This window comes from Neodiprion pinetum, chromosome 1 (assembly GCF_021155775.2).
Source record: "Neodiprion pinetum isolate iyNeoPine1 chromosome 1, iyNeoPine1.2, whole genome shotgun sequence".
NCBI lineage: Eukaryota > Metazoa > Arthropoda > Insecta > Hymenoptera > Diprionidae > Neodiprion > Neodiprion pinetum.
Genome location: NC_060232.1, coordinates 24,268,046 through 24,288,050, shown reverse-complemented (window position 1 = coordinate 24,288,050; position 20,005 = coordinate 24,268,046). Strand labels below are relative to the sequence as shown.

The window sequence follows — 20,005 nt, the reverse complement described above, 5'->3', positions numbered from 1 at the left end:
TCGAAATATGAGCGTGTTTTGTATCATTACGGTTTACTGAATTTCAGACAATTTAAAAATCGCGTAAATAACGATTTTTCCTCATCTTGAATCGTTACGATAACGTCACTGCCTTAAACGTGATTCTTTATCCTTTTACTGGCAGCTCTGGATATTAGCTTTTTTTGTCATTCCTACACGAACGATTGAACAAGCCGAGCATACGATATGTTTAATCATTGTTTTATATAATACAGTTCTTTGCCATATTTTTCTATAATCAAACCATTGCCGATTTGACACGTGTCATAAGATCGGGGGAAATTTCGTCACATCATCTCTATCGATACACGGTTTTAGACCAACACTAGTGTGCCTTGGTTCAACTGACACATTTGAAATTATAATTCAATATTATTACGTCTACGCATAGATGCAAGAACAATTTTCGACAAGGTCTTATTACTTCCGTAGGGCCTTGTTCCCTTACACGCGACATGCACGTAGGTATCCAGGCAAATTATCTTGCATCATTTGAAAAGGGCAGCTGGTCAATTGTGGTTTGCTCGTAATGACAAGGGCTACACATATTGCACAACGATGGTTATTTACTTTTTTCCTCATAATTCCATATTTAGTTCGTTCTAGAGTGTTGTTTATTTTATTTTATTTTTTCACACGAAGAACTTTGGTGTTTCTTTGGGTATTAGTGTTCGGTGATGCAAGATCATTTATCACGCTCAACAATTATAATATGTGGCGTAGAGTAAATCTTGTGAGCGATTAACGGTGCGTTTAGTTTACCCGTGCAGGTTGATGTTTATCTTTTACCACGACGCAGGTGTATCAATTTGATTTCAATTAACACCAGGTGACATTTTATTAAGACAAATAATTACCCAGCGATTCGCCGCGTCCTTCGCTAATCACAGAAAATTCAGTCGAGTTAAAATTTACAGTTTTTCTTCTGCCGCATTACAGAGTTGTTTGAAATAATATTCGGAATTTTGCAATCAGCGGTCAGTCAAATTATGGTTGTATCATGATGATCAATCTCATATCTCGCGATGTAGAAAAAGTGTCTGTTAAGGGGAAGTATAGACAAATCTCGAAATAAAATGTCATCGATGTTATCGCTGATGATGTAAAAATTTATTGTAAATTTTGAAAATCGTCACATTACCGAAAAATGATTGTCGATTTCTCATTCGCGCGCCGAAAGGAAATCCTCCGAGATTTCAGACACTTTGCACTATGTCATAGTTCTAAAACGACGTGAAGATCGCAATTATTGATTTTTGTGGTTAATTAACTGAGATTACCGAATCGATGGATATAATGTGTAAAATAATTATAGTGAAATTGTACCAAAATATTCCTACCGTTACTTAAGTGAAACGTGCTGAATTAAATGCCAATGAAAACAAAGAAATAAGCTTAACAATTGAAAGAATCTCTTAAACCTCGTCGTTATTTATGGGCATACTCTTTCTCTCTCTCTTTCTCTCTCTCTCTCTCTGATTCCCTCAAGGAATATACGATGTAGGTATACGATATCTTCCATCTGATAAATGTTATTGCGCAATTAGCCTTAATTAATTAAACGCGCAGTCCTAGGCTCGGGCACGCGAACAAGTGTTATTTTTACACTTATCTCTCGACTTCTTTTTTCTTCTTTTCCCACAACTCCTAAACTCCCTGCCACGCACAATATTATCCGTCGGTAACTACACAATCGTATATATTTTACGACAGGCGTATATGGTAGATCACATGCGTGAGTAAATGTCATCGCTAATCTTCAATAATTTATTATTACATATTTTATTTATTTATTTTTTCCTTCCCTTATCCCGCTTCAATTATCTTGATTCACAGTGCCTGTTAAATTAATCATTTAGTTATTTATTTATTTATTGTGTCAAGAACTTGTACGCTCACACGGACACGTACACAATTAACGAACATAATTACACTTCATACGCGGCTTTGATGCTTTCTAATAATGGCATATCGCACACGTGCGCGAATAGAGAATTATTATTACGCCGGCAGAACGTTGCCTCTTCAAATCCGCAAATCGTATACGTATAACGATCTTTGTAAATCCAATTGCGGATAGTCGTGTGCTCATGATTCTCGTCGACGTTTAAAATTGCAATATCTGCATCGATGCACCGTACAAGCAAATCCCTCAAGATTTAATAACGTCCGGTTTACACCTGATACAACAACTGCGGTATAGATTCTTATCGCAGACCCCTCTTTGCGTAATCTGGATGAGCGATGCAAGTGTGTGAGAAACCAAAACGAAGAGTAAAGATAGAGGGAAAAAAAAAAAAAAAAAATTGTGCAATTGAAACGAATTTGCGGTAGGAGGATGCGACGCGATGTTCGCGCCGTGGTTTCATCAAAGGTCGGGCTCACATCGTTCTGCATTTTAACGGCTTTATTATTACACGTACGTGCCTTGTGATGCAATTCTCAATGTCGGCGAAGGATCCTACAGTGTATAATTTGTCCTGATGAAGAAGGCACGCAGAGTATCGCAATTAGTCCAGGAATTTTACTTCTAATTAACGAACGAACCCCGGCGTTCTTCGCTAAGAAGACTTGAACCGTACCTTAAAACTGGAATTAAGAGTTGGCTCGTTGCGTTGCTTCAATCTTCGCAATAGCGGCAATAGCCGAGTATACGGGTATGATATGGAATTATTCCTGATTCCTAGGACCGCACGTGGTGCAGGATAGTCTTTGATCTTCGATGGTAATCTGTAGCCTTGGTGCTTCGAGTAGCGTGCGTCTAATTTTCAACGTCACGGTACGAGGAATCTCGCGTTTATTTAATTAAACATTTTATTTCACATTTTATATACATCTTTATCCTTTTCTTTTATTCACAAGCAATATCATAAAGATGTTGTCTCGCAGGTGAAGACACTCGCGGTAATGATGTATTAATTATCATCGCGAAGTGTTGAAAGCTATTTTGATTGCCCCTCGCGTTAATCAGATGTAACTAATGAGACGATGACGAGTCATTTGGTAAATTATTCGAAAACCAAGTTACACGTGCAGATATATAATGTACAGGTACTCTAATCTCCGTACTTTGTACCTTATAAGTAACCTATAATCATCTCTAACTGCTTACTCGATTTACGAATTGTACGCACGCGGTTTTTGGTCAAACCTCTACAGTTTAATGCAAGTTTTCACTTGGTTACAGTCGTGGAAAAATTTTACGCTGGTAAGTAAACGGATGCTACAAACTACAACGACTGTTCAATTTTTCACGAGTTTGCGGTTAGGCATCCGTTTTTATACGCGTGGGAAGTTATATTTCCTTTCTCTAAAATCCTCTTTTCGTACAACGCATATCAACTATCAGTGCAGATACTTCCGGAAAGCAAATTGCATGTTTTCGGTAAAATTCTTCAATATCCTTGCAATCAGAAAAATTAAAAAGAAAATAAAAATGAAAAATGATTCACACTTTAAAAAGTACATAAATAAACGATACTCGGCACTCGTGCTAAGAATGAGTTATCGCAACATTTTATATAAGATTACACAACGAACCGCTAATAATAAAACAGTCGCTGAAGTCTCGATTGTAGGAAAAAAAGGTTTCGAATTACCGATTTCACGGAACATAGAAACTTAGCGCAACTTATACCTTTCGATAATGACATTGATATAATTAATCACAGCCGGTCATCCTCGACGCTTTACGGTGGCAGCCATATCGGCAAATAGTCTGCGCTTGGGGCTTTAGGACTTATTAATCTTTCTGTGCAATCGAATTAACCGACAACCGTGTATATTACGCTGAACGAACGTTCTATTGTGCTAGATTCAAGGGTCCCTTTTAAGCCTCGTTACTCTCCTTTCGTAACGGGTACGTTGGGTAGGTTTAACGAGTGTAATAACGTTTACGAATAACGCGGTAAAGACGCTGGAACAAGACGTACAAGGTTCGCGATGGTAGCGAAAAAATAATCAAACCAAAGCGCTTTGCCTACCGATGTAGCAGGTATTCTGCGTCAACGATGAGGAGCTGCGTCGCGTTTCTCTTTGACTCTCTTGTCTCTGCAGCGGGATATGTATGAACGATTAATGAGCCCATCACAACGGGATAAGGAGCCCGAGTCACCCGCCGTGCATCCTATACATTCTGCCAAGGAATCACCCATCCAGGATACTTCTCTCGGAGATATTAGTGTCGTCTAACCAGCCTTGTAACATATACGCAAATAACCCAATAAATCTCGGTATAGACCGGCGAGCCGGTGTTCATCCTCCGCAGGCCTTGACACCCGGGCACAGTTTTATACGTATTGTATAAGGTACAGTGTCACTCGCTCGGCTACTCAACCGTGATACGTATAAAGAAAAAAAAAAAATCATTTCTCATACCAATGGCATTTATCAGGATTTAATATTGTCATGGTACTCCTGGTGAGCAAATGGGCTGACGATACTTAGGTTGTTTGCACTATTCGCTTTGGAGTTTTGTATCGAAGCGTGAGCTCGTAGCTGTACAGTCACTTTTTTCACTGATATTGATTACACTTGTAGTACATTTTGATCGAATTTAAAAATATACTCTTCTTTCGGTTCTCAGTAGGTGTCATTCGTTTGCTCGTTCTGGTAAATATCTCACGTTCTAAATAGAGTTACTTTGTCCTTCGATACGTAATGCACTTGACTTCTGATCTTCGATACTTTTTCCAAGTGTCGATGGAACGATTTTTAGCCTACGCATTGTAAACCAAGCACTAAGTATTCACTATCTTGTGGCTAATTCTCTGATTTGTCTAACAAACGCATCCCAGCAGGACTAGTTTATGAATTGATCCTCTTTATAACTTCGCGGCCCGATTCTCATCGAGATACTTTTAGCAATAGTTGGTTTTGTTCGTTTGAATTCATCTTTGTACACCTCTGGGTCTTCTGATGAAGACGACGCGTGGGAAAGCGAGAGAGTTATCCGCGTTAATTAGGCATCGGGATACACGGTATAAGCTACTCGCATGCCACATGTTCACATCGAACAAAATGATCAGGAGTAGGAGAGAAACTCGACGAAGAACGACGCAGGAGTAATTTTCTCATTTCTGCTTGTATGCTACATTCATTTTTCCCCCCGGCTCCAGTCTGTTCGAGAAATACCAGTGGCTCATCTCTGCTAATGAATAAAGTTGTTAACCATATCCTAGTGCGGGATATTGTTATGCTGCAGCAACTCTTCTTAATTGCAGACTTACCATAGGTTTTGTTTTCTCAGGATTTTCTTCCCCGCTCCATCAACACCACTGTCTCATGGATGTGCATCGAAAGAGTCGGATACATGCGATTCTGCATTTGTGCGGCTGTTCATGGGCGGTATTATATGTATACGTAAAGACGATGTACCGAGGAGAAACGAAATGCAGTATAAACAGCAACGGGTTGCGAAATCGCTGCGACTTGTGCCGCGCCGGTCGGTTTGGCGGCTCTGGGACATCGGGCCAATTGGCCTCGCATGATCAAACTTACACCTCGGTATCCATTCGTGTGGGAGTCCTCTAATGAGGTGGTCTGAGATTCTAAACTTCGATAACACGATGCTTATTCGATGAGTATACGTATGGAGAAGTGGTTGTTTAAGCGGACAGATTTGTCATTGCAACCATTTCGATTGGCACTCATTATATATATATATATATACACATTAGTAGAGATCGTTGAATTTATCCTACATGTAAGCCATTTCGGATACAGAATCATCATCGAGGTCACGCAGGTTACACGCGGTCTTTGCCTAGATTGACTTGAAAATATTCACATATCAATCGTGAGGGTTCATACAATTTCTATAATACGCTGATGTGGTAGTCAAAGCGCACCACGTTCCAGACTAACTGTGGTTTTTTCTTTCTCGGAATCGTTTTATCTAAAAAGAGTGTCATCATACGTGGACGAAAATTGTTCAAAGATTCTTTTTTGTTACCTAGTGCTTTTAAGCATGGAAACGGGCCAGTATTCTTTTAGTTTTTTTTTATAGTGAAGAGGTCTAAAAGACGTTGCAACTCTTAAACAACCAGCAGCTCTCTAAATGGTTCGCGTCTCTTTTATCATTGTGCTATCAGCGTTATTTCTAGTATAATGGAGATATAGATTTAAAGTTTTAGTTGAACGAGAGTTGAAGAAACGAAGGGAAAAAGTTCACTCGGTTGGCACGTTGATGGCCCAACTCTACGTGTTCTTGATGTGGATATATACCTTGAGGTGAACAATCGTCACTGAACAGTAACAGTCTGAACTGAGACCGTACGACGGAGGCAAAGATGAACGTTTAAGATTAAAGATGAGAAACGTAGCATTCGATTGAAAATTATCGATTGATATATTCGGAAGCTTACGGTTGGTCTCGGATGTTAAAAACTGCACCGAAAGTATCGGCGTAAAGTTGCTTGTAAGCATATCAACCCATACCGATCAACCAAAATCCGAACGCTTCGCGGTTGTTCTACTTTGACCTTTTCACGGGATGTCGCGTAGCGCACGTGTGACATCAAGAAGACAAAGTAACGCACCGAAGGAAAAATTCAACAACAACAATAAGATTGTCATCGCCATCGTCGAACGTACCAAAAAGTTGGGAGACGAAGAAAAAAAAAAGGGGGGCACGAAAGGAGGAGGAGTTGGTATCGCTTGCCAACATTTCCACTTCCCATTTCCAGTTATCTCGAGGCTCAAAGGCGCGTTCCTTCTCGATTTCACTTTTGGCGGCCGTGCGGCCGTCGTTGTGCAACAGCGGTTGTTTCTCGAGCGAAGCGCGTCGTGCGCAGGCGTCGCCGCGAGTACGCGCAGCGGCAACGCGTCCAGTGCCGCGTTTAGAGAGCATGTGTGCCTGTATTGCCGCACGAGTGTGTTGGAGGCAAGGCCGTTCTTTGACCCGCGGTCAGGCCTGGCGCCAATTTTTGGCGAACTGGTCTTTCGTCGTGAATCGATTGCGTCGCGATCGCTCGCCTCGCTCCTTCAAAACTTGGCCACGAAATCGGACCGGTTCCAGCTGTCCCCCTTGCAGCACCTACCATACGCATAACTCCTTACCGCCAATTACTACCGACCATACATCGATTAGAAATAAGTCGTAGCACCGATTCTTCGCACCTATCTAGGTTACATATTTCGTTGCAAAATTTTCAGCTTCTTAAACTAATTGTCTCTCTATGTCCGACTTGTTGTTGTATAAGCGTGATGTGGATGTGTTCTTTTTTTTTCCTGCTCTTTTTTTTTTTTGCCAGTGTTTTTTAGTGTCATTGAAATAATTGATATTGTCGTCATTGGTTGAGGAAATTGGCCGCGGATACCGTTCGAAGTGATGAGACTGACGCTTATTCCTTGGAAACTCATCGGTATCACTGTTGCCATGTGGCTCTTCAACTATCGCTGCGTATCTTCAGAATTAGTGATGATTAGGTAGGCAATGCTGTCTATACGTCCTTGCTGAACAGTTCCAAATTACAAACAATTCACAACTGTTACGGATTTGTGCGGTTTTTGCTGAGTGCATTCAACACGAAAATTATATACTTTTTGCGCATAGAATTTTTTTCTCGCATTTTACAATTTATCAGTAACCGTTTCGTCATTTGAGACAGAGACAGTTAAGTATTGTAACCACCAAATCGGGACAATTAGTACTGCTTTTCGGAAAAAAAACTGACGAATGACGATTCTAATTTTTTTCAATTATACCATTATTAAATTTTTGAATGTTAATTAAGGTGAACTCAATGTGTATACACTTGGAAAATTGCATAAAATCTGAAACGAAGTTATACGTAGTTACTTGAAATCGATTTCACTTATCGTCCGATGAATGTCGTTTTGATTTTACTGAATCTCTCTTAATAATTTCATAATAGAAAATAATTTTTCAACGGCTTCTCCGTTCGTTTCGAATCTAATTGCTCCATATATCTCTTTTCTAATTTCAAAATGTTTGCATATAAAAAGGTTGGATTTTCTGCACGGAATATTTTCTGAAACATTCGAGAAAATTAGATCCCAATTCCAATCTCACTTAAATAATGATAACCCAAAATTAATGCCAATAAATTTTTAACAAATAACAAAAATTTTCTACAAACGAGGTTTTTTATTTTTATACACATTGCAAAATTGCAATACAATCGTGAACGTCTTCTGATTCATCCTGCTTCACTTATATACTATTATTATTAATTTTAGATATTTAAATGGAAAACTTAAACAAATTAACAAAATAACCTGAATCATTGGGGGGAAAAAAGGATTTGCTTTCGCGATCGTCCGTTAACATCGGCTTCGAATAACGACGATTTCAATTACGTTTGAAAGTTCGAAGTCATTACGAAACGGTGAGTGTAATTTCCAGCATCTTCAGTCTCGATAGACGCCTCGTCTCACCCTCGAAATAGGTCCATGCAAATCGAAGCCTGCACTCGGGATAACTTCGCTTCGCTTGTTCTCCATATCGGCGAACTCTATCTAATCTACACGCGAACCGGATGCTCTTTGCACGCGTTGAATCTGGGTCTCGCATCTATCCGTACAACCTCACAGCTTGCAAGTTGCATAGGTATTGTGCACGAGTCGTCATCGCTTAATCCGTGCGATCTCCTTACGGCTTCGCTTGGAACGAATCCAGTCTTGTTCCACAAATTGCGTATTTACAATTTGTCGCCGTTTGTTGCGAAAGTTGGGAGTCAAAAAAAAAAAAAAAATCCCGGCTACGCAATGAAAAAAATTTCATTCTTTGTTTAGTTACCAGAAAATTCTAGTCCAATTATGGATGTCATCGCAATAAGTGTAATCAGTAAACATAGCCGAAATATTATAATAAATGTGACGGATACAAGTTATTAGTTAATCTGATTATCGTTGTTGCTACTACATTTTTTGCTTATTCCAATATCGAAGCTGTTTAGTTTATACTGCAATCTTCCGGACAAATAAAGCAATACATCAATTTATTCTTGCGCCAACATAAAATCTTTGCAATAGTTACAAGGAAATATAGTTCGAGTGACTGTAGTTAAAAAAGAACAGTATTTTGTCCCATTTTTTCATTTCTTCTTTTCATTTTTTTTTAATTTTCTTTTATACCTTTTATTTCATTCTGTATTCAGAAGTATAATTGCCGGTTTTCGTAAAATAATCACAAGTAGAAATTTTTTTCGGTGTGTTGATGACATAATAAAGATCTGGAACGTGGGATGGTTTTAAATCAAGTGAAAAGGTTACCCAAGTCAAAAACAATGTTTCGTGTTTTGTCAAATATTTAAACATTATTGGATCTAGGCAATTAATTGTTTCAAATTTCCCATACGCAAATTATTCCATCAATATTGAATTAAGAATTTTTACTTTCTTGAAGTTTGGACATTTTTGGCTATATTTCAGGTCCGTATTAATTTAATTCTTGAAATTACACAATAATTTTGTTCTCTTCAAATTTGGAGTATTCGCTCTAAAATTAACAGTATATTGAATCCAAAGCACAAAGTCATAATTGATCAGTTGATAAATATTTATTGAGAATATAAAAAAAGTCTTGGTACGACTAATTTTTCAAAATTCACCCTGAATCTATAATGCGCGATTTCAGTCGGACTCTTAATCACCGTAATATGAGATCAAGTAACGAATGTGATGGAAACGTCGTGTCATGATTTTATACACTCGATCCAATTTTTCTTAACCCTGGTACGACAGACTGGGGTGAATATTTGCTACGTTGCTTGTTCGTAAAATCGTTCTTTGAACAATAGTGGGACTCGTAAGTAGATGAATCTCTCCGTTTTTTAATAAGAAAGAGAATGACGCATAGCGAAGTCAATTTCATTGAAGTTTGATCGGTGAAATATCCATTTGAATAAAAAAAATTGCTGAGAAACAGTAAAAATGTCATTTTGCAATCAACAATTGATACATTTTTCTTTGTAATCAACCGATTGTCAATTTTACAACGTGGTTTTGAAGAGGATAGATTAGAATTTTTTTTTAAATTGTCATTGCTTTTTTTTGTTGACAAAGTATACTTATTTGGGACTTTCATATTCACGGTAATTTTTTAGTTATTGTCACACATGTAACAAAAGAAGCTCAGGTGAGACTTTAACTCTCTACGCCTTTGTCTGATGACGTTTTTTTAAATCCAACCGATTTTTCGACTTGACGAGAAACGTGTACGTATCAGAATTATTGGGAATTTTTAAAAAAATATTCCAATTTACGAGCTTTGTGAGTAATAAACAAGGTATTCGATAATTGCGTAACTTTCGGATCTCCGAGTACCAAGGATTCCATTGAAATTGAATAAATCGCTTCGTGTCGCGTCGATGAGTGGGACAATAGCCTTCGGACTATCGACCACGGTCACGATAAAGTCACGGCATAGCCAAGCAAATTCTTAAAACCATCCGAATAATCTACTATTCGTCATCGAGATGATCCCTAGATTAAATAAGATCCCGATTTCAGAGGATATTCAGCCTTTGGAGACTGTAGGTGGCTTTAAGCGTTTTTCATTAGCGCGAGGAGCAATTCGTTAATCATAAATGCACTTCGATCTAACGAGACGACAATAATAAGTCAAGAGAAGTTAGAATATTATGTTGTTCGTTTACAGAAAAAAACGTATTCTTTCCTCTCTTGATAACTTTTCATCTCTTGGTTCTAAGAGATAACTATGGACCATCGTTGAATACGATGACAGGAATTGATCACGGCTTATTATTTATATAGCTGAGCCAAGATGAACTAAAACTGTTCTGAAAAAAAGTCAGAGAAAACTAAATTTCTGTTTAAAATTTATATTTATGTTTACCTTGAAATCGAAATAGAATCAGATATAATACCGATCGAAACCTGTTGAGATTAAAACTTTTTCATAAAAATCATAAAAGTTTTCATAAAATTTTTCATAAAAGTTGTAAAAAAATCATATGAATTTATTTATTTAGCTAAGAAAGTTATTCGGACTAAATCGCTATTACAAATATAAAACGGCTTACACGAATCATTCGAAATATTAGTCTAGCTGATTGACACATTTACGAAATTCCGCGCAATTGAAAAATCGTAAAAAAAAAGAAACTTTAATCGTTGATTAATGTTAATCATCTTTTTTTGTAATTGATTTTTATTGGACTTCTCTTTGACTTTTTGCTAAAAATTTCTGTATCGATATTTCCGGTAGTTTACAAGTAGTTCTAAAATATTTGACTTTACTTTAAAACTGGTGATTACGGTGCTTTGGTTGAAAAATTCCACAAACCCTTGTTTTCAATTAAAATTCGTTGCAAAATTTCATTAAATAACGACAAATCACAACAATATCGTTTAAAAATAATGAAAATTTGAAAAGTGATCTGCAGTTGAAAATAACTGTTGGAAAAAAAATTCACCTCAATACGATTATCATGAATGCCTTGTACAGAATTTCGAAGGCGATGCTTTCATAAGTAGACGTTTTTAGCGGTCTTTGTGTATAATATCATAACCCTGAATTGAATTCGATACAATCTAGGAGTGCAAGCTAGCGGAAAAAGCACGATGCCATTAGATCTGTAATGGAACCTATTTGCAATCCGAAGTTTTATGATCCGTTTTGCGTTGTTCGTTCGGTAAAGAATTTAGACGAGGCTGAAGTTAGGAGCCAAACGTTCTAACGTTCATTCGCATAAAGTAGCGAAGTCCGAAAATGAAAACTTTTTTTTTTAAATACCTCAATACTCCCGATACTTTATTTTTCTAAATCCACAGCGTTTAAAAGCTTTGGCTGCCAGCTTGAGCTTCATAGAATTTACCGCGAAGGACATTAAACTTGCCTGTAGCAAAAAAAAATCAAAACTTGGGAAACAAATTAGCAACTAAAGGGCAATAAATTCCCACGTAGGTCAGTTTTGATTTTACCGAAGTGGTTATTCCAGGTTAAGAGACTTCGAGAAGGAGAATGATCATTGTGCCAAGTAGAATGCTGAAAGCTTCGCGATTTGTTATTCGAGGTCGTTCTCGTAAGATTACACTCAGCGTACGTACGTATAAGATGATACAGTATGTAATGCGTGTACGTAGACGTGTTAATTCTCGTTTGTAATTAAGATCGTGCACCTTATTCGCGAAGTAACTTATTATGCCCGCGCTGAGAGTATGCTGTAAATTATGTTACATGTATATATTATATATATATATATATATATATATATATATATTTTTTATATATATATATCGTCGTGCGAACTTTTAACCGTTAACTCGATTCTGATCCGCATGTAAGAACGGCGCGTTGTTAGTTTTACCGCCATTGTTCCCGTATCGCTGCCGCTGTGTTGTTGTTGCTGTTGTATTAATAGAACAAGCAAATTTATGTCGAAATTCAATTGACCGTCCTTTCTCTCGGTTTAATCCGCAAGGCTGAATTTCGCACGCTCATTTCCCTTCTGCGGCTACACGTATTACGGGCATGTATCCGATCGGCGATATTTGCAAATCGCAAACTCCGCGCTGTTCGGTGTAAATTGGTCGAGAAAGAACATTTGGCTCGACTTAGTTATTAATGCCAATGCCTTGGGTAATAGGAATAGGGATACAAAACTGGGTTCCCCGGTATTTAGTGATGAATTTTTTTTTTCCTCAGTTCTCTTCGCTTTTGATTTGAACACTTTTTTTTTTACCTTCGTTTTATCAAGCTATCAAGGTCGGGCTGAGTATTGTTGTTTTTTTATTTTTATTTTTATTTTTTTCTTCGTTTTGTTTTTTCAAACACAGATTCGTCCGACTCTTTTATACGCTGTATTATCGCCGCGCGCAATTGAAGACCGATTCAGGCAAATCGAACGGGCCACTTGAAAGCATTGTTACGTTGACGTTATCTTGAAATATACCTATGTTAGTATTTTTCTTTTTTTACTTATACATTCACGAAGGCATTCGTTCTTCGGTTGTCTTACACCCACGTTTATTTTACCGATTGTATATTGTAACTCCGAGTAATCCGACGGGCGATATTTAATGATTGCGTATAGAGTGGAGTAATATGCCTTATGCGTTGTAAAGATCGTTGAGATTGCTTTGAACAACCGCTCTTCAATTTCACCTTGGCAAAAAATTAAACATCACAACTGTATATTTGGTTGGAAAAAATCGAATTCTATTCCAGCTATTGCCCAAAGAAAATCTATTAGTATTAATATTTGGTTCAAATTTTTCGGTTTTTGAACGTATAAATTATCTGTATATACAGTTCTTATTTCACTTATATAAAATATAATTCAGAAAAGTTCTAACTCTGTTATAGTTGTTTGTCAATCTTAGTTCTCGAAGCGGCTTCAGCTATTTGAAAAATTTAATTTCATGTAAAATGAGGTAAAAAGTTTTGTGAGAATGTAGAAAATCATTTTCACAGACCTAAAATTTTTCATATCTGCAATATTCTTGCGGAGATTGCTTGTAGATCGTTTATAGATTTTTGAATGCTTTGAAATACGTTAAACAGCATTCAACGAGAATGTATGAATTTCAAACTAACTGCAGCGCAAACATAGTCTTACGGATTAAAATTTATCAGGTACTCCCACGTTTCTTAAATTTCAAATGTGAGTCATCTGTCACTGATTCAACGAATAGTCACCGGATGTCTAAAAAAAGAGTTGGAAACGAAATTATCCCGAATCGCATTCGACGCGCGATAATTGGCATTGATTGCTTTGGCATATTTTCAATATTGCCAGATTAATACTCAATTTAAATTCTATAATTGGAATACCAGGTTTCAATTAAGTATAAACCGGTATAATAATTATGCATGCTCTTTGATACTTTGCCTTGTCAATTAACAGTAAAGTAAACATTTAATTGCACGTATTCAAACCATGAGACTTAGTCCTCCTAATCAGCGATCAAAATGCCAAATCGTATCGTAAAAGATATCTTCATTGGTACGACTAAAATGTCGAATTTATGTCGATTCATCAATTTTTCTAGTCAGAATCAGTGTATAAATTTTGTGAGTCACGAACATCACCGAACATTTGCAAAAATATGAAAATCATCATTTTTCTTCGTCAAACGTTCAACGCTATAAAGGCGTCCGCAGGTGATGCATGGATCGTGAAAAATTTCATTTGGCATAGTAACTAAGAAATTCCAGCAAGACGCGTATCATTGTAACAACCGCGGTCTAAATATCGTTGGAATTATACGAAAATTTAGTACCGAGTATTACTATTTCCCATGATTATAATTTTCAACAGTACATTTTCCCGTTATTGCAATACGAAATCTGTTTTTTCAGTTTACGACATTTTTTCCTTCAAATAAGGTCTCAACGTCATTTTATTGTTGCATCAACATGAAATTATCGCATATAATTACAAGAAAATATAATACAAGTGACCGTAATGGTAGAGAATATTATTAATGCATAACAGATTTTCTAAAAGTTAAAAGTTAAAAATCTAATTTTTATTCCGTACCGAGAACTGAATTTTTCATTTACGATAAAAATTGAAAACAGTCGACGCGGACTGTCCAGTAATCGCAACTAGAAATGTCTCGGTTCTCGTGTCGTTCTTAACGAGTGTTGCTGCAACGCGAATGCATCATGTGACAGCTTCTTTGGCATGACGTCACGACCTTAGCATATCTGTCAGGGATATACCTCCTCGATTATATACTCACGTGTTATCTCGTCACGCACGCATGGCCGTAATTGTCATAGGCATGTACGCGTATAACATTATAGGTGTCTCGACCCGCACGCGTGAGTAAGAAACACGCATGCGGCACGGATAGGCAAATAGACGGCGGTGGTGGTGCAGGTTCTCGGCCGACTCACCTAAAATGCAGAAATACTAGATAGCCGATTACTTCACGTATAATAATGATTATAATTATAATGATATTCCACTTTGTTAACGGGTTAAAGTTGGTAGCCATGATCCGTTTCCACGCACCGTTGCACCCGGCTCTCCGCGTGTGTTCCATGCCGGCAGAACCGAGTTCTGCACAGGTTCTGTAACCTGGGCAAAGTTGGTGGTTGCCGATCGTGAGCCGCTGTTGCAGCCCGGAGGAAACGCTTTGCTTTCATCGGCGTTGTCTCGTCTCGTTTCGACGTACGAGAATGCGCTAATGTATCCCCTGTACTTACCTGTACGTATAACTTGTTGCGAAATCCCGTCAGTCACGTTCGTTGCTCGGTTCGATATCGATTGTCCGCGAATCGATCGCCGGGGACGGAAACTGCAATTGGTCCTTGCGTCCTTCGTTGGATTTTCAAATTAGCCGGATGAATTGATGATTCAATTTTCATCCTCGCAAATCCCGGCTATTGTTACAGTGAGTTTAACCATACCCACACAACAGAGATGTAAGCCTGTCCTCCTTGTGGTGTACGGAACTCTGTACGTAGTCTGAAGGGACCCGGAATAATATGTATTCTGATCTCAATGCAATGAATGATCCTTGTTTGAAATCAAAAGGTAACACTCGCGCATGCATACGTACGCGAAGTGGCAATTGGAGCGTTACCGATTGCGAAATGATAACATAATACTTGCCTATCTCTACCGATATGCGCAGAGCGGCATGCACGTACTTCTGACAAGCTTCAACATCTCGTTACAAAACTTCGCTTCATCATCCGTGTGTGTTCTTTGGCAAGACAATACACACCTTGTTTAGACGTGCCCCCTTCACTTTACGTATTGCAATAAAAAATGTAATTGTAGTTATAAATAATTAGACACTTTGATTAGGATCGCCGGCAGGCTAATTGTACGACAAAATAACAACCGTTACGGATGTTGTTACGTCTAACCGGAATGCATGTTGTATCAACCTCTGTTTGATGGTTTCTGTTGTTGTACGTACACCTCATTACAGGAACAAGTGCGAGTTGTCTTGTTGTTGGACTAATAGATAAAACACAATTTCACTCAACTTGCCTGTGTCATTGTGTTCTAATGGATACTCGATTTTTCAAACTACCGAGAAAAGGCTTTGCTGAAACCTATTTTAAACTGGCTACGAGCATCACGAATCGACTACGAATGTTTAGAAATTCACATGCTTTATCGCACAGCAGAAAAATATTTCTACTGTCGTGATGTTTGCAATTGATTGGAAAATCGTTATAACGTGACTGAATATTAATTTTTCCCATTTATCTAATGTAAGTTTAGAAATCACGATCTATTTCCCTTGACGTTGTTCGAAGTACGACGGAGTACAAAACACTTATTCTACTGTAATTTTCGGTAAAAGTTTCGCAAACTACACGTGACTTCAATTGTATTAGTGGATAGTAATTCTCGTGATCATAGGTCATTTTACCTGACGCAGTTTATACTTTTATCGAGTGATTGTCCGATTAGGGCTGTCACGTTACTAATGTGTATTTCATTTTTCTGTGGTTCTAAAATAAAACCAATCTTCTAATAACTGCCCTGACTTGTCGTTAATCGCATTAATTCAATTCTTAAAATTGAAACATTTCGTTCATTATTTTTTCTCTATTTTCCAGGATTTAATCTACGCGACGGCAGCGTATTCTTTTATTTTCTTTGTACTTCTTTGAATGATGGTTACGCTTACGTGACATCGATCAGACTTAAAATAGTACCGGATTTAACAAGTTTTCTTGTACAGCCTCATGCACTCAATTCTTTTTCATGTTTGATTATTATTAGTGCACCTCGATACCCATTTTTATAAACGGTTTTTTTTTCGGTTGTACTCAAGTATTTTTCAGACAATAACTGTTATTCTTACTATAGAAAATCAATATTCACTGCTGAAAATCATTGACCGCATCATCAAAACTTCGATTACACTAACGTACGACTTTTTATCATTTTGCAGTTGAAGGTGCCACTGAAGGTGAATTTCTCAGCAAGGCCAAAGGACCTGGCTGTTTCCATAACGAAAAAACATCTCACTTGCGGCGTGAAAGGTGAACCACCAATTATCGACGGCGACTTTCCCCATGAAGTTAAATTGGAGGAGTCTACTTGGGTTATAGAAGATGGAAAAGTACTTCTTATCAATTTGGAAAAGGTAAATTTTCATCATCAAATCATCCTCACGGTATTTTCCTCCGTTCACACCGTAAAATTACATACGAATTTCATAGTATTTTTTTACCATCGGAGTTCTGAAACTCGTTTAAACAGATAATATTCAAAAGTAAAGTTTGTGGTTTCCCCATGGCGTACTCCCAAATAACTTTTAGTTCTGCAAGCTATAATAGCTGTCAATACATTTTTTTCTTCTTTTGAAAAACCTGAAAATATATATGTATATTATTTGTTGCGAACCCACTTAAATTCTTTAAATTCGTATAATCAAAATGATAAAAACTAATCCGTCAAAATTTTTCAGTATATTTGAATAATATTGAAAAAAAATAACCTGGGTGAAGTAAATTCTGCGTATTTGACACAGGTTAATAAAATGCAATGGTGGTCCCATGTCGTGACATGCGATCCCGAAATAAGCACGAAGAAAGTGAATCCTGAACCAAGCAAGCTTTCGGATTTGGACGGCGAAACGAGAGGTTTGGTCGAGAAGATGATGTACGACCAGAGGCAGAAGGAACTGGGTCTTCCTACTTCGGACGAGCAGAAAAAACAAGATGTCATTAAGAAGTGAGCGAAAAGTTTCATTCAAATCCGTCCATTCGTCGAATTACATTTAACAAAAACATCTGCGAATCGAAAATATGCAGCTCGCTGATATGAAATTACAAATAATTTATTGAACTCATTGACATCGAAATTGCCTGGATCTTACAGTTAGTACGTAAGTTATAAGTTGAAGGCATTTAGACGCCTCGACGCGCATTCAGTATCGACAGAATCGACAACCTATAATTTCATACTTTCAAATACACGTGATTTAACGATCGCAATACTTTACTGAAAAAAACTCCTTTCAGATTCATGCAGCAGCATCCGGAAATGGACTTTTCTAAGTGCAAGTACAACTGAAAAGGATTGTGGACATTTGATGGCACGAGTTGCTCGAATGTAATAATTCTAACTTAGTTAGGATTCAAAAAAAGAAGCAGAACGCTTTTCACCGTCTTACAATTAAGAACATTTTTCATCCTTCAATGAAAAACTTGCACACATTCGATTTAATGTTTAACACATCTATTGCGTGATGAATAAATTTATTAGTTTTTAAGTATCACGTTTTAATTCAATACACATAAAGTTGTTACTTTTCTTTTCTTTTATACTTTTACAAAATTTCATAACCGCCATCTTCGCTATTATCTTAATTATCTTTCTAGCTATTGGCTACACTTTATTTATGTGCCACACGTATAAATCGTAAAAGTATAAATCAACATCTGAAATGCGCCTGGTGTAAGGCAACTTTGGTACCACCTGCTACGTGAGTGATTACTCAGAAATAAATTTTTACGTACGTGGTCAAGATTTGAAATTTTGATAGCTACGTTATTCGAAATTTTGAGAAAGCTAGACTCGGGCAAATCTGACAGCTATTACGAATATATTCTTGACGAAGAAATTTTACTCTTTTCCAAGAAAATTTCAACTATTACGATAGCCGAGTTGATGTCCGATAATTTGAATCTAACATTAAGTTGTTAATTTATTTGATGTATGTCTAGACTCCAAGGTAGTCAGATTAATACGATTTTTTCTTTCACTTTAACATAATTTCCTAGCATTCTGTGTACTATATAATATAATAGCATACATACGTATGAAAATACGTCACATTTGAAATAAATATATACAAAATAGTACAGGTGCTTTCCTATATTAGTTATAGTGTATAAGGTAATAGGTAGTGTTTACATTTGTGTTTGTATATAATTCATATCTTATGAAAATATATCTGCAGTTTTCATATACTTTATATTTATAAAAATCACAATTACGTTTGCTTAGATCGAAATTCAAATTTCATATAATTCGTTAAAAGAGATATTCTTATAAGCGGACATCGCTTATCAAGTAAAAAAAACTTTTTTCATCTTTTTTCTTTCTAAACATAAATGCAATTCTAGGCACGGTCGAACATTCACTATTACTATAAATGCAATATAAAAGTATCGTTGCGAAAATAATTGAAAATTATAACACATTCGCCTTTACATTCAATAATAGTAGATACGCTATTATGACATCATAATCAGATCATGCATTTGGTCATGCAATTATCACACAACTATATATTTCACGTTATTATTGAACGTTAATATTGAAGCTAACGATTGTAAACAGCTGATGTGAATGTATGAGCCGCAAACTAATTATAAACTTCGCCTCAAGTCAGATGTTATCTAGGAAATAGATTTTGAAAAATATTAGAATTTTTCAGCAACATTCTCCTCTCAATTCAAGTTTCGTCTGCCTTCGAACCCCACTCGCTACCAATACTCGTGTATCCCGCGAGTTGCGGCAAACAAGCTGATTCATGGATCCTGGATCTACGTGCCTGCATCGGTGTGTCTCATGACCTTCTCGATCCAGACTACGTAGTTGGGCAGCCTTGCGTAGATCCCGAATTTTCCACGTTTGCCGCAACCCTCTCCGAAACTCGTAATGCCAAAAATGGTCCACGGCTGCTCCGGTCGTCGCGGGTCCTTGCAGAGCAGGGGACCTCCGCTATCTCCTGCGCAAGAGTCCATGCGCCCGCGACGATATCCCGCACAAAACATGTTATCTGTTATCTGGTAGTCGGTGTAGACCCCTCGACATGCTTCACTCGAGACAATCGGCACCTGAGGACAAAAGGCAAGTCGTAGTCGCTTTAACTAGGCTTATGATATATGTATCTATATTAATACAGAATTGGTGTGACAGAGCGATTATAAATACACCTTCGCAGTGAATTTAATTCTTCCTTCTCTTTATTCGTCAGCGGAAAATTTTCATCGCGAAAAACAAATAATTTTCATTCTTTCTTGTCATAATTGAACTGTATTTTCATCGCAAAGTAGAACTTAGTA

The 20,005-nt window shown here is 37.3% G+C and overlaps 2 protein-coding genes across 3 annotated transcripts in view; one reads left to right on the top strand and one right to left on the bottom strand.

The window, feature by feature from the left end:
* The window catches only part of nudC (nuclear distribution C, dynein complex regulator), a 143,597-nt gene extending 124,237 nt beyond the window's left edge, over positions 1-19,360 (top strand). Inside the window, exons 5-7 of the mRNA XM_046609696.2 lie at positions 16,879-17,073; positions 17,461-17,663; positions 17,954-19,360. Of these exons, the coding sequence (XP_046465652.1) occupies positions 16,879-17,073; positions 17,461-17,663; positions 17,954-18,005 (450 nt within the window). The 3' untranslated portion in view covers positions 18,006-19,360. The remainder of the gene's footprint in view (positions 1-16,878; positions 17,074-17,460; positions 17,664-17,953) is intronic.
* Positions 18,577-20,005, bottom strand: part of LOC124210978 (coagulation factor X) — a 60,515-nt gene continuing 59,086 nt past the window's right edge. For both annotated transcript variants that reach the window (XM_046609528.2, XM_046609539.2), the window contains one exon: positions 18,577-19,777. In XM_046609528.2, coding sequence (XP_046465484.1) covers positions 19,484-19,777 — 294 coding nt within the window. In that variant the 3' untranslated portion in view covers positions 18,577-19,483. The remainder of the gene's footprint in view (positions 19,778-20,005) is intronic.